Source organism: Grammomys surdaster, unplaced genomic scaffold (genome assembly GCF_004785775.1).
Source record: "Grammomys surdaster isolate TR1022 unplaced genomic scaffold, NIH_TR_1.0 150, whole genome shotgun sequence".
In the NCBI taxonomy this organism is placed as follows: domain Eukaryota; kingdom Metazoa; phylum Chordata; class Mammalia; order Rodentia; family Muridae; genus Grammomys; species Grammomys surdaster.
The window spans coordinates 24,260,611-24,276,536 of NW_021604608.1; the positions used below are offsets into that span (position 1 = coordinate 24,260,611).

At 34.2% G+C, this 15,926-nt stretch overlaps 1 protein-coding gene across 1 annotated transcript in view; it reads right to left on the bottom strand.

The window, feature by feature from the left end:
* Positions 1–6,863: 6,863 nt before the first annotated feature.
* Gabrg1 (gamma-aminobutyric acid type A receptor gamma1 subunit) overlaps positions 6,864–15,926 on the bottom strand; it is a 72,091-nt gene continuing 63,028 nt past the window's right edge. The window contains exon 9 of the mRNA XM_028765291.1: positions 6,864–9,350. Within this exon, the coding sequence (XP_028621124.1) occupies positions 9,081–9,350 (270 nt within the window). The 3' untranslated portion in view covers positions 6,864–9,080. The remainder of the gene's footprint in view (positions 9,351–15,926) is intronic.

Consider the following 15,926-nt stretch of genomic DNA (forward strand, 5'->3'; position numbering starts at 1 on the left):
CCTTTAATCTTGTGGATTTATGCTGTTTCAAACACACATGACATTTATTTAGTCCATAAAGACAAGAAAAATTCTGAAATAATCAGTCTAAGATTTAAACGATACTTACATAGTAGCATGAATTCACTCTTTTTCCTCTTGGGTTTATTTATGTCTTAATTTTAGAAAGGATGAAAGGGTAGGGCAAGAGCTGACAGCTCTAAAAACTGGTTTCAGAAATCAGCCTAACAAATTCTTTAAGAATAACGATAAAAGCTTGATAAAGGCTTAGATCTTATCTAAGGGGCTACTAATGGGGACTAGATTATATGCTCAAACTTATACTGTAAAATTATTTATTTCATTTCATTTAAAATATTTATTTGTGTGTGGGTAATTGAGAGTGTGTGTGTAAGTGAGAGCGAGAGAGCGAGAGAGTGAGAGAGCGAGAGAGCGAGAGAGAGCGAGAGAGAGTCTGTTTGTGTGTATCTAAACATATGTATGCGTCCTCAGGTGGAGCTCAGAGACACATTGCAGATCTGGTTTTAGTCCTTCACCCTTTGGTTCTAAGATCAAACTCCTGTAATCAAACAGCTTGTTTTTATGGTTTATACTTCGTAACTTTATTTTGATTGTACATTTTGAGACAGTAACTTTGTGTTCTGGCTGACCAAAAATTAACAATGTAGTTGAGGATGACTCTGAGTTTCTGTTCATCTTGTGACTAGCAGCCTAATGTTGGGATTTTGAACAGATACCAGATGACCAGTTTATGGGTACTGAAACATGAGCCTAGGGCTTTGTGCATGCTGGAAGAACACTCTATAAACTGAGATTCATCGACAGTGGCTAGGGAAAAGTTTTGGAGACATAAATTTTTGTTTGTGTCTGTTTATAGAAAAGCTGAAGGTACATTTGTTAAGACTCAGTGTCTAGTGTACATTGCATGCTCTGTAGGAAATGTACCATTATGTTGTCACCATACTGTGTTTCAGAGATGGGTGTGGCTTGGAACATTGAGCAGTTTACCTAGCAGTATCACATGTGTAGTCAGTGACACACTTGCATTAAAAAGTGGGATTCTGAATTTAGAGCCAAATATCCACTCATTCCTTGGTGCTAACTCAACTAGAGTTCTTAAACAGAGGACCACTATTCCCAGAAGTGAATATTAACATTCTACTTCACATAAGCATCAGAAATAGAACTTTAAATGTTTGTCTACAGAATGTTAAACACTTTCATGAACATCAACTTTTTAAGTGATATATATATATATATGATATGATATATGATATATATTATATTATATTATATTATATTATATTATATTATATTATATTATATTATATTATATTAGCTTTTAAAGGTCATACATACACATAAAATTTGGTCACCTACATATATATGTATATATAGATAAATAAATAGATATAGATATATAGATATAGATAAAAAATAGAAGTCTAGGTAATTGATTCACAATTATGTAAATAGTACAAGCAACAAGAACTCAATTTTGAATTTTTTCAAAGTTGCTTTCAGAAATGGGATATCTTGTGTATATTATGAGGACAGCACTTGCTCAAAAATCACAAAGCCATGGGCTCAGCCTATGATGTGGCAGACAAAAGGAAATGAAGCAAAGTTGATTTACTTTTATGCTGCACAGCAAAACTTGCAATTTTATTAAATATAACATCTATTTTTTGTTCATACCTAATATAGTATGGAATTATGTATGTTTATTGTTATACATATTACATATATGTATTATGTATATGTATTATGTATATGTATAATATGTATATGTATTATTATGTATATTATGTATATGTTTATCTGTATGTGTATATGTGTGTTATTTGTATGTATATATATCTGTATATGTATAAGTATGTATGCATAACTGAAGTGGAAATTTCTGGTTTCCTTATCAAGTTAGTTGTGTCACCTGAAGTGTTTTTGGAAGCTGTCTTGTAAGAGGGCATGCAATGTTTTGCTGAAGAGAGACACTTGAAAGGGTACACGGTGTTTAAAAAGGATATAAATGGAACCCCACAGAGAGTGAGAGGACACTCTTGTATTGTTATGCCCGGCAAAACTTCACTTCTCTTCGCTGGTCTTCGCTGGTTTTTGCTGGTCTTCACGGGTCTTCACTTCCTAGAGGGAAGTGTGCTATAGAACCTCTCATGATATTCCAGCTAAGTCTGGCCACTTCCATTGACTTTGCAGAGTTGGCAGAGTCTTGCTCTTTCTTCTGGAGTTTGCCCCACTACTGATTTGTCTTTGGTGTTTGCTATTGAACTCAACTGCTGGTGTGCTGACAACGAAGCATAGAATCGCCCCAAGGAACTACTTCTAAATAGGTTCACCACATCTTTTTCCTATTAACATTCATTTCTCCCTACCACTCAATGGTGAGCTAGAAGGCAGGTTGATTCATGTAAGAACCCTAAATAAGGAGATTTTGAAAAAAATCTAAGCCTACACATACCTATATAATACATTAAAAATATATGTGTATGCCAAGACATGTGGACAGAACTGTGTCAAAAGGTCAGGAGACTGAGACAGATGCTCATAAATTCAAGGATAGCCTAAGTTATATTAGCAGATTCTATCTCACAAAACAAAATCAGAAACAAAGAAATAAAATATATAATATGTAGTTTACAACACTGAAACCACCAACATGTTATCAACCTTGGCCTCTTGCAGCCACAATTTTACTTTTAATTCCTAAGTTTGACTACATAAAATCCATCTTATCAATAGGATTATTCATTGATTTCCTTTTTGCAACAGATTTAGTTACCTTAAATACTTGCTTCAACATCCATGTTGTTACATGTATATTTTATTTTAATGTGGAGAACTAACAATGTTCCAATGCATATATCATTCACATTTAGGACATCTAAACACTCTTATATGAGCATTTGCGTTCCTTGAATGTTCTGACTAAATCATACACACAAATATACACACATTCTCTCTCACACACACACATACAACACACACACATGAATATAAAATTCTGTAGGCCTACTTAAAAGTGTGTTTGTGAGTTTGTGTCCGTGTTTAATGGTATTATGTTATACGGGATAATAGTGCTCCCCTCCCCACCCCCCCAAACTGTAAACTGCCTAACAAAAGAAGTATCTTTGGTTTCAAAAAGTCAGAACTTCTGTATTTGGATTTGGTGTCATAGTACTTTTGTTTTGTACTAATTTATTGGTTTGTTTAGTTAACTACAGGGTCTCCTTATGTAACTCAATTACTTTTAACCTCATAATTATTTTGTCTTAAACTGTCCAGGGCTAAGTTCCAAGGTATGTGTTACCATTCCCAACCAGGGATTCTCTTTAAAAGCTTTCTTGTTATAGGTAGATTTCAGCTGAAAGAAAATATACTTTGGAAATAACAAGGAAGGAATAACCAAGGTGCCCGTATCCTACCAATGAATAGCTCAAGATATTGGTTTTACCCTTTGAATTGAATGGAGCAAGCTGTCTCTTTCTGGAAACCACTTCTCTGTTGTGAAAGCGACATGTTCAATTGTTAAAAAATGAGCAGTCACTTTGCCACCAGGATGATTTGCTATAACTGATACATAGTTTATGTGAACAGAGGTATAAAAATTAAATTTTATTTCCAGATACATGTGCTTGGAGAACCAATCTCCTCTTCTGAGCTTCTCATTTTGAAATAGACCTCTCCTTTAAAACTAAAATTTTAACAAATGTTTCAATAAAGGTCCAGAACACAGAGATACACAATAAACACCACACCCCTCCTTCCTTTCTTTAGATTCACTGAATAATGTCTGATACAAAGCAATTTTGTAGTTAGAATAATCCAGCAACACATACTTACCAATGAAAACAATGCACAAATGTAATGTTTACCCAGTCTTTTATAGTTTAATTCCTTTAAAAATTTTTCCTCTCACAGAAAAAAAGAAAACAGATTGATTTTAATTGAGATTTAGTTAACCAGAATTTAACATATGCTGGTGTCACCAGAGCAAGAGAGCATATATGCAACTATCAAAAAAGGACTAGTTTTAAGAAAATGTAATCCAGAACTCTTTTCACCTTAAAAAGTTACTGGATTTACTTTGTACTTAGAATCAGGAAGGTACAAAATGTTTTCGAAAATTGCAATATGTTTTGTGAGACATTTGCAAGTGTTCTGCAAAAATGAGGAGGCAGAAGCAGAACAAAAGTCACTGTAATCATGAGCCTGAAACTTTATTATGTGAAGCGGCTGTGCACACTTAATGGACCCAAATAACAGTTATTACAGTGACTTATCAAGACACGAACGAACTACTTTCTTTTAAGTAAATTCTTCTTTACAATCTGCATAGTCTTGTTTTCCAGTTATCACAATTTTTCTTACTCACAGATTCAATAAGTCCTTATAAATTTCACTGCCTAATAAAGAAAATTTAATTTATTTCTTATGACAAGAGGTGGTCTACATTTAAATAAATATGGCTATCAAGCCTAGTAATGATTTATTTACAGTAAAATGTGTATTTGTGTGCCTTTCTGATGGAATTGTATATGTGTATGTGATGTATGCATGTATCCATGTGTTTATGTGATCATGTACTTCTCAGTGCATGTGTGGAGGCCAGATGTCTACATCAGGGGTTTCTTTGATTGGTTTTCACCTCTCCATTTGACAAAAGGTCTCACTTCTAGCCTGAATTGAACATACTAACTAGCCAACGAACTTTAGGGTCCTTCCTATCTCTGTTCTCATCTCCCAAAGTGTGATTACGAACATGTACTTTTTAATAATGAAGATGCATTATAAAATAATAATTCTATAGGTAGTTCACATATCATTTATATTTTGAGATACAATCCTTTGTCTTCATCAATAATGAGATGGGTCATAGATTGAAATGGAGTTAAAGTACAACAGTACAGAAGACTGTAGGACACAATTTGTCTTCCTGTCTATTCACAAACCTGCAAGTACTGAACTTAAGATCTCCATGTGCAGACCCTCCAAACACACTATATCTCTTAGTTAATATTATTATTTTAATTTTAATATCTAGTCCTTTCCTCTTGTATTTCATGCTATTGACTCATCACTGATAACTCTGTCAACAATATGTTCTCAATATTTCAATCCTAAACTGTCTTTCATTAATTAATGACACCAATGCCTATGATCACTCATAGCATAAACCCACTGAAATTTCAGTAATAATCATTTTATACTCAAATATTTAAAGGCAATGTTCATTAATATGAAATTAAATTAATTAATTTATCATCATGTTAAATTAACCTTATTTGAGTTAAATCCCCATACTCAAGAATTTTTTTTTTTTTTAGAATAAAACAGGGGTTAGAATATCTAAAATATCAGTGGACAAAGAGGAAAATTCTCCAACTAACCAAAATAATCAACTTCTGATGTAAAAATTACAGAATCATTTGAATGCATAGTGAATAAAGTTTTAAAGGCTGTCAACTAGAAATGCAAATATGTTTGAGTAAGTAAGGAAAATTTTTCCGTTCAATGTGTTCCCAGATCTTCATAGCTTTGTTCAGTGATAAAATGGATGGTTCTTTTTGATTTCAGAACAGAAAACATTGAAGGTAACATTCTTGCCAATGGTTAAGCCTCAGATGAAGAGCACACAGTCCTTTACACCAAGGGTTCCCTCTCAGTAAATATAGCTAACATAAATATATTTTGACTAAGTATGACCTATGCTTTGATTATGTGTGAACATGGCATTGAATGGAGTCAATAAAATTTAAATTAATAACTAGTAATTGAATAAATATAGTTTTATGTAATGTATATTCATATCTAAACCTTGATACACACTTCTCAAACTTCTGTGCTTGCTTTCATCCTTGGTACATTTTCTCGAGTAGGAAACCCCATTTATAGTTGTCTCATGGTACTTGTTTTAGGTTTGAAGTATGACAATAGACATTAAGACATTTGCTCCATTGGAAATTGGAACTATTTTCTTCAAACTATTTTCTGTAACACACACACACACACACACACACACACAGACACACACACACTGCAGCTCTTCAGAATCCAGCCAGGTAAAGGGCAGACTCAGTTGGCATTGTGTTCCTGATTGCTGTTGTTTGTTTCAATTGCAGGATGGTATCCACATGCCACTTTAAAATGTCAGGAAACAAAACTCAGTTCCTAAGACCATTCCAAATGGCCTGGCGATGCAAAGCTGAGTCTTCTTATGTTTACATTCAGATATGTGAGGGCACATAACTGTCCAAAATAATATTCTGAGATACAATGGAGCATACGGAGAAAACTACTTAGAATGCAATTGGAGGGCACATGAAGGTTACTGTGCTGTTTTGTCTTGAAGAATAAAACGATGCTATGCACATTCTGCTTCTCAAACATTTTAAATCCTGGTCTAGTAAACAGGAACCAGGTCTACATGAATTACCACCTTTTCATATGCTCTTACATCTTCCTATTTGACAATTTCTTGTCATTCCTAGTGACTATGGTTTTGGTTTATGTTAGTATTAAAAATCAATTTCTGATGTGTGCAGGAAAATGAATCTAATAAATTATTTTAACTCATCTAGAAAAAAAGATATATTTATTTAAATAGTTCATCATAGTTGACTTTAAATTTGAAATAAGAATAAATAAGTATTGGGTTTCACTCCCTTGAACATAAGCTCTAAGCTCTATAGGATTTCTTAAACTCTAAATAAAAATGCTATCTTCTTTTTCCTAGGTTTACAAATATTTAGATTTGCATTTCTGTTTTTCTAATAATTATGTTTAAATAAAATACCATTTGCTTTTGTATTTTTTTATTTATTTAAGCAAAGTACTTGAGAACATGATATTTTTAACAATTTTATTTTCACTTGTAAATGTTGTCAACATTTAAAGGCTAGTTAATAAAACAGCAATGAAAGAAATTAATCATACTGATATCAAGCACTTTGAAGTATTTTAACATATAGTCATGCTTACATACAATTGAAAGAGCCTCTAAACACCCTAACACCTTTAACAATGTGCAAGCCAGCAATAGAAATATGGAAGTAGCCATAAAAATATAGTGAAGCATGTTATGCCTTAACGGATAGTCCATACTTCATTTATCCCTTAAATGATGTTGATTTCATTAACATTTATGAATATTTAATGTTTTCAACATAAATGCATGGAATATCTAAAAAGTAATATACACATATTTGAAATTTTATTTGAATCACCATTTGTTTAAAAAAGTCAATATTTTATTTTCCTTCAAATTCTATGTGTTTGTGAGGAAGTTGGAAAAGCTATAGTTAGCTGGAGAATTTTAATTCCCACATTATAATACAATCAAAGTTTTACCCAGTGACTCCAACACCAGGTGCAGCAATATTTGAATTAAAAGCATGTGTGTCAAACACCCACACGGCAGCCTCCTCCTCAAAATCAACATACCCTTGTTGACAAAACCTCTCGTTGTGACAACTGCTGTCAACATGAACATGCCTTTCTAGAATTTATTATTTTTATTTTATGTGTTTGTCTGTTTGTATGTACCATGTGCATGCAGTACCAACAGTGGCCAGAAGAGGACTTCAGAGTCCTGATTCCAGACCATAGTAAATTGTCTTGTGGAGGCTAATAACTCAGCCTGGGTCCTCAGCATGAGCATAAAATGCTCTCATATGCCAGACCGTCTTGCCAGACCTACGGTGAATATTTCTACTGCTTATTTCCAAGCTGAAGCCTCTGCTCACAGATGTAGTAGCATTGAAAATTGTGTCAGCTTTCCCTAAGTGAGAGTCTCTAGGGTCTTTTCCTCACTGTATGGATTTCGTGATGTCTCTACTCAAGTTCATTACAGTTGTGCCTCACAAAGTCCATTTGCAAAATTAATTTTGAGAAATCTCACATGCCTAAAAGAGAGAACACAGTGATTATAACACAGTTGTAAAATTCAGCTAAGAAACCCATGGGTAGATAGATTTGATGTTTCCCAAATATATCTACTCTATAAAATATCATTAGCATGTGTTTAAGTCCATATTCTCAAGACGACTTAGAGTTTTGTTTGCCAGATGGTTCTTTAAGCCCTGTTAAATCAAGCACTTTTATGCAAAGCTTCTCTGAACTTGTGACTCTCGTTCGTAGCACATAAAGAATAAAACAAAATATTTCCCACTTGGTTTCATTGTTAGTACATTTTAACATTTTAATGTTAGCCTCTTAATACCTCATAAACCCTACAAGGCAGAAAATAAGTCTGATTTTTTTTGAACTTGCATTATAAACAAAACAAAAAGTGACTTTAGTGTTTCCTATCCAAGTTTGAAAATCCTGAAAATAAATGTAGCTTGACTTCTGTTTAATGTTGAGCAGAAAATTGATTGGATTACAGATAAAAGTTGTCCATTTTGAAAACTGTAATTGCAAAGTAGCTTGATTTAATTGCTTTATACTTCAAACATAAGACATGACAGTGTTTAAATATATAAATGTATACAAACTATCAGTTCACAAAAGAAATTATCTAAAAAGTAATTAATACACACATTATTTTCTTCTTGGGAATAACATATCTTTGATATAAATCTAAGATAATCATGGCTTTGTTTTAAAGAAGCTATGTCCTAAACATGGAAAATACAAAGCAAGAAATGAAATCAAGCTAATGAAGAATCTAGGCAAAGAATATTTTAATATTAGGCAGTAGTCTTTCATTATAAGCAATAGATATGTTTAAATAAAATGTGTTAAAATTATTTCATATGCAAAATATTTCTCACATAAGTATTAAGTTCAATATTAGTATTATACAAGAAACATAAAAAAATTAAAGTAAAAATATGTTTATGGTTTAAATGTGCTATATTGGACAATCAATCTCATTTATTTAGATAGATTAACCTGAATAATTCTGTCTTATTCATTTATGAAAGCTCTAATTGCATAACTATACCATTCAGATTTTAACTAGTGGACTTTCATTTTAAATTTAAACTTCATGTTATTAAATACAACTGATTATATTGGACTAAGCCAGACTTTTATGATTTTTTTTTATCTATTGGCAGAACTTATAAGTATAGATATCCAACCCAGTAAACCAGATTGAACAAGGCAAAAGCTGTTGGGAAAAAGATTCTCGAGTAGGAATCAATTTTGGCAATGCGTATGTGTATTCGCCCTTCTCTCCAGGACCCAGTTCTGCAGTCTTCGAAGCAACAGAAAAAGCTAGCACAATCTTTGCCCTCCAAACACTGGTAACCATAATCATCTTCCCCTTGAGGCAACGAAATGCTGTTCATGGGAATCAGAGTAGATCCAGCATGGAGACCTGGGGACACCTGAGTAAACAAGGGAGACCATGAGACAAACATAAAAGAAAGGAAAATAATTTTGCCCCTGCCAGGGACTCATTAGGAAACTGATAATCAATTTAAAAAATATGCCGTGACTTTAAAATACTGGTTATTTTCAATTACAATGCATTTTCAGCTTTCAATCTACTTGGAAAAGTTCTATATAACTTTTCTTCTATTCAGAAAATTATGTAGGAAAAATAACTTTGGAAATATAACCTATTGTATAACTTTAGAAAGTCTATTTACAAAAATATTGTCAACCATGAATCTAAGTATATAAGGGCAATAAACATGTTTCTATGGTGTTGAACATTCAAACAATTATAATGTTGCTATTGGATGTTATATAATTTACTTATCTTAGTTATAACGGAATAAATAACAAGAAAAGACGTTCTTATTAGAAAAACACTTTGAAGAACCAAAAATGACAAAGACATATATGGTATGTATACAAGTGAGTAAGTAGATAAAGACACATCAAAATTATTTATAAATTCAGGTTTAGGAGCAATAGATGCATAAAACTAGGCCCATTTAAAGAATGTGGCAATCTTCACCGAGGAAAACTTATTGGTGCCAACATAAATTTTATAAGGTGTTATAAAACAATCAATACTCTGATGATAACAATAACTCAAAGATTATTTGAGATCCATATCAAATTAACATTTTCTAACAAGTTCTCACCATTATTTTTATAGTATTTCTCTTTGTGTGTTCTTCATGTGCACCTGCATCATAATGAATATCCAGGAGATTATATATATATATATATATATATATATATATATATATATATATATCTTGAGACCTGAGTCTTGGTAAAAATGTGTATTTCCCTGCTGAGAGACCCAACTTATTCAGGATGTGAATATTTGTAAGTGATAAAAATAATATTTGAAAATAGCATAGCTCAGGAAAGAGTCAAAATATTGGGTAACATAAAGCAAGTAGCTTAGAGTCAGAAAAACTTTGGCTGTATGTCTTCCACAACACAGGGTTTGGATGAACTTGAAGAAGAAATATGACAGCTCGTCTCTCTGAGATGCCTGTAATGGAAAGTGACTGTTGCAATATTACAGATCAAGTTAATTAAATTGGGTGTGTATAGCACTCATACGGTGGCAAGAAGACAACACATAATACTTCTGTTGCTTCTATGTTGCTATTGCTTTCTGAAAAGAGCATGTCAAACAGACTATAAAATACATAGTAAAACATATATATTCTGCTAACAAGAAGAGTGGTTACTAGGAAAATAATCAGTCCATTAAAATGGCAAGAATACAGCAGCTTTAGTCATCCATTGTCCTCTGTAAGTTCTGGATGGCATGATATCAGTGAGCTGTGGCTTGTAAATCTCACTGTAAGCACCGTTTTGTGTCCATCTAAGCAGTAAATTAGAAGTCAAGAATATAAAAAATCATTTTCCTGGGCTTAATTCTTTCTCACATAGACGCTTCTCAATTTTTCTTTGCATTAAATTTTGAAAAAATATGCATCTCACAGGCATGATATATTTTAGGAAAAAATAATTAAAAATCAAACAATATATAGGTTATTTCAAATTTGAACTTTTATTCAAAGCTACTGTGTTTCTAAATCATAAGAGAATACAGAGAAATAAAATGTTAAAAATTGAGCAGATGCAGACTGAGAAGAAATGGCTTTGTGGATAGAGCATTTGTCCTGCAGGTCTGAGCAGTCAAACTCAGATTGCTTGAACCCAAGTAAAATGTATGCTGGGTGTGGTGGTTTCTAGTTACAACAGTGCTTGGGAGGCAAGAGACAGAGGATCCCAGGGTAAGCTGGCTATCTCTTCTAGCATACCTGGTGAAACTTAAGTTCTATGGGAGACTTCAACTAAGTAAAGTGAAGGTTCTTAGCTTCCCATCTTGTTTCAGAGTACATGTGAAGCTAGGAAACTAGAAATGATCCAAAGAAGAGGATTCAATCAAAGGAGGTGACAGGAGAAGAAAAGGAAAATAATGGCAGAGAAGAGGAGTGCTGGGACCAGAATGATTCCAACTGGTGGGAGTGATGGAAATGGTAGAACAAGGAATGAGGTAAGGGCTTAACAAAAAGAGCTGTGTATAAGAAAGCTACATGAAAATCTATGATCTTGGCTCACAAGGAAAGTTTATAATATGGTGATAGTAGCATGCCTGTCGTATAAAATATGGGATTGGGACAAAATTGGGGACTTAAGTTTTAAGACAGAATGAGTGCAGCGATAGGGCCAAAGAGAGAAGAGGCAAAGAAAGGAGAGGATAGGGAGTGGGTTTAAGAAAATGTACAATGGATAAAGACTCTTTTAAAAAGCACTAGTTTGTAAGCTAATTAAACTTATAATAAAAAGTAAAAGATCATAAAAAGGATATCTGAACTGCATGATATCTCCTCATCAGAGAAGCATCTTTCTGCAGAGACTCAACGTTTAACAGGAGGAAAGTAAGAATGATTTAGATAGATAGATAGATAGATAGATAGATAGATAGATAGATAGATAGATAGATAGATGATATATGGATGTATGGAGAGAGAGAGAGAGAGAGAGAGAGAGAGAGAGAGAGAGAGAGAGAGAGAGAGAGAAATGATATAACATTCTACATGTAAATTTCAGAGATCATGTGGAAAGGAAGGATAAAAGATTTTAAAGAGCCAAAGATGGTGGATGTTCACACTGCAGCAATTTTACCAGATATAACAGGGCTGTTGTAACAAGAACTTTAGTTAGTACATATGAATGAACGTATGAGAGCTGCATAAGACAAAGCCAGCCAATTCATCCAATCCGGGGATAAACTGTGGAGGACTTGATGAGGTTTCATTCCTATCTGAAGAGGTATTGCCAATTGATAACTGATAAGGGATGGAGAGCCCATCTTCTTCAGGCATGTGGTCCGGTACATAGTCCTACATGTACATACATGCTAGTAGCACTAATTGCACTCAAGAAGTATGAAAAACAGACACATAAAGGTAAATGGTCAGAAGGTGTAGGATATATTGAATACTAGTAAATGGGTATCTATGTAATCAAAACATAAGTAAACATAAAATTCTCAAGAAGAAGATAACCATATATTTTTTTAATAATACCTTTTACTTAAAGGATGGATCTTCTGTTTGCATGTTTTCTTGTTTTGTTTTACTTTGTTTGCTTGTTTTTATTACTTTTAATATTTTACAGTCCAGTCATTATCCCTCTCCTGCTCCACCCTCCAGTGGTTCTTCATCCTATTTCTCTTCCTCTCTGTCTCCAACATGATGTCCCCACCCTCTCCCGTCTACACCCCAGCGGGTCTCCCCACTCCCTACAATTCAAACAACCAAATCAAAAAACAGGGTATAGAGCTAAACAGAATATTCACAACAGAGGAATCTCCAATGGACGAGAAGCACTTAAAGTTCAAAGTCCTTAGTGATCAGGGAAATGCAAGTCAAAAAGACCCTGAGATTCTGTATTCCACCAATCAGAAGGACTAAGATCAAAGATTCTTGTTGGCAAGGATGTGGAGAAAAAGGAACACTCATCTATTGCTGGTGGAATTGCAAACTGGTCTGGAAATTAGTCTGGAGGTTCCTCAAAAAATTCAAAATGAATCTACCTGAACATCCAGCTATACCACTATTGGATATTATGTTTCACCATGCCATTATGTTCATAGTGGCCTTGCTTGTGATAGCCGGATGCAGGAAACAACCCAAATTTCCCACAAGGGAAGAATGGATACAGAAAATGTGGTTCATTTACACAATGGAATACTATTCAGCTATTAAGAACAAAGACATCCTGAGTTTGCAGATAAATGGATGGAACTAGAAAATATCATCCCAAGTGAGGTTACCAAGACCAAAAAGACATGCATGGTAGGTATTCACTAACAAGTGGATATTAGCCAAAAATGTACAGAATACACAGGATAAAATCCACAGATCTCAAGAAATTTAACAAGTTGAAGGGCCCAATCCCACTTGGGAGGGAGAAGGAAGCAATCATAGGAGTGGGAAAGGAGGGCAGACCTGGGTGGGAGAGGGGACAAGGAGGGAAAGGAGAGAACATGATCAGGTATTAAGGGTGGGAGGGAGGGTGGGAGGTGAAGGACCCTCTAGAATGTACTGGAGACCTGGGAGGTGAGAGACTTTCAAGACTCAAAGGGAAGGACCTTAGATGAAATGCCCAACAGTGGGGAGAGGGAACTTGTGGAGTCCACCTCCAGTAGAAAGACAGGGCATAAAGTAGAGGGATAGTTTTTGACATCCCACAGTCAAAAACTCTGACCCAGAATTGTTCCTCTCTAAAAGAATTTCAGGGACAAAAATAGAGAAGAGACTGAGGGAAAGGAGGCCCAGTGACAGGCCCAACTTGGGACCCATCTCAAGGAGAGGCACTAGGGCCTGACACTATTGCTGGTGAATGCTATGATGTGCTTGCAGACAGGAGCCTAGCATGGCTGTCCTCTGAGAGGTCTAACAAGCACCTGACTGAGACAGATGCATATACTCACACCCAAGCAATGTACTGAAGTTGGAGACCCCTGTGGTTGAGTTAGGGAAAGGTTGAAAGAAGCTGAGGAGGATGGTGATCCCACAGGAAGACCAGCAGTCTAAATTATCCTGGACCCCTGAGATCTCTCAGATGCTGAGCCACCAATCAGGCGGCATACACTAGCTGGTAAGAAGATTGATATCTTAGTGAGGACATTTAGAGGAGAAAATAGACATTGCCATAATAAAGAATCAAGAAGAGGCTGGGAAAATGTCTCACTGTTTAAGTCCACATACAAGCTGCTGCTTTGCAGAGAGCCTGGTTTAGAATCTTAGCTCTATGTGTGGTTCATAGACACCTGTAACTTTACTTCCAGATGATCTGTGTCATCGATTGGACCCTAACAATCCCTGTACTCAAATGTACATATACATACACAGTCATACACGTAATTAACAATGATAAAATGAAGCTTTTAGAAGAATTAAATTCACAAGAATAAAAGATAAAAATATTAAATAAAAAGTTGGACCATAAATTAGACATTTTTTTTACAATATAAAACATAATAAAATTTAGAGGTTAGAAGAAACAAAGTGGCATCAGAATTGGTCATGAATATAATTTCAAAATTTAAAACATAAAGTTAAACAATATACAAAGTACTAAATACATGGTGAATACATTTATTCCTATGAATATATTCATATATGTATGAAAAGGAGACAGTAGAAAACAATCTCTCATATAAAATATGTACTTTTCTCTTTTCTGACATTTTTGCTTTAAAATTTGTTATAAACTGTTAGAAATAAGTGAGATTATTGATGAGAATAAAACCAAAATTTTGATAAATTTTAATTTTGAAATCTGTGACCAGTTGTGCTAGGCAGAGATACCCATTCTTCTCACAAATTTTATTGTTCTGTTTATTCATTTATTTCAAATACTACTATGAATATAAATTTAGATTTTTATCAAAAGCCTTATTCAATGATTAAATTTTTTATTTAACCTGGGAACAGTAGTAATATGAATGTATGCTATCAGGATGACAAAATAGAAAGCTAACTACGAGTGGGACCTTGATGCATGTGTATTTGCATTCTCTAACTGATGTTGCAATTGACATTAAATGATTACTGTCTTATCCCACCATCCACTGACATTTTGTAATTACTTAAGCTGACTGTTGTTGTTTTTTTTTTTTTATTTTGGTAGTTATATCTTACATATTGCCAATATCACAAAATACCTCCTGGGAGATTTGCCAAACACCATTTTAAAAGAAAAAAAATCTTTTATGATTTGCGAGATTGAAGATTGACACAAGTGTTTATTTCATTACATCCTTTGAAGGCTATCTGAATGTTTATTCATGCAGACATGTGCTGATTGGAAAGGATATTAGCCTTTTTGCAGAAAGAAGACTGTGAACTGGAGGGTTGGGAGGCCCTTCCCCACATTATCCTCCCTTGGGATGCCGGTTCTTATTTTCAGTAGTACATTGTTTCTTGAGCTATTACCATAGTCATGAGATTTAGGGCCCACCTCTTCTGCAATTTAAGAGTACATACTATGTACTTATCTTCAATTATCATTATTGTATATAGATAGCACTGTGCCATTCTGTTTAGAAATTTCTGTGACACATCAGAGCTGAAAGGACAAAAACTATAATCTTAACACGACACTAGAAATGCACGAGCTTTCCACAAACTACTTGTCTATCTTCAACATGGGTAATTTTGTCCAGAGAGCTTCTGTGTTATAAGTAGTGGTGTCCAACCGAGCTGCAATACACCCTCTGTCACCTCTACCCAGTAGAGCAGCCGTACATTAAACATGTAGTGCAACAGAGTTAGGAAGATGTTTCCTCTTGAATTTTGTTCAGCTTGTATCAGTTAGAATCCATTGAACCAGTTTCTAACAGCGACTGCATTATGATGTCATATTTCTGGACATAAACTAGGCTTCCTTCATTCCAAGCTACAAGCCTCAACTCAGTACATGTGGTTTTTCACTGTGTTAATTTTTCTCCCAAATCTATTTTTCTGAAAATT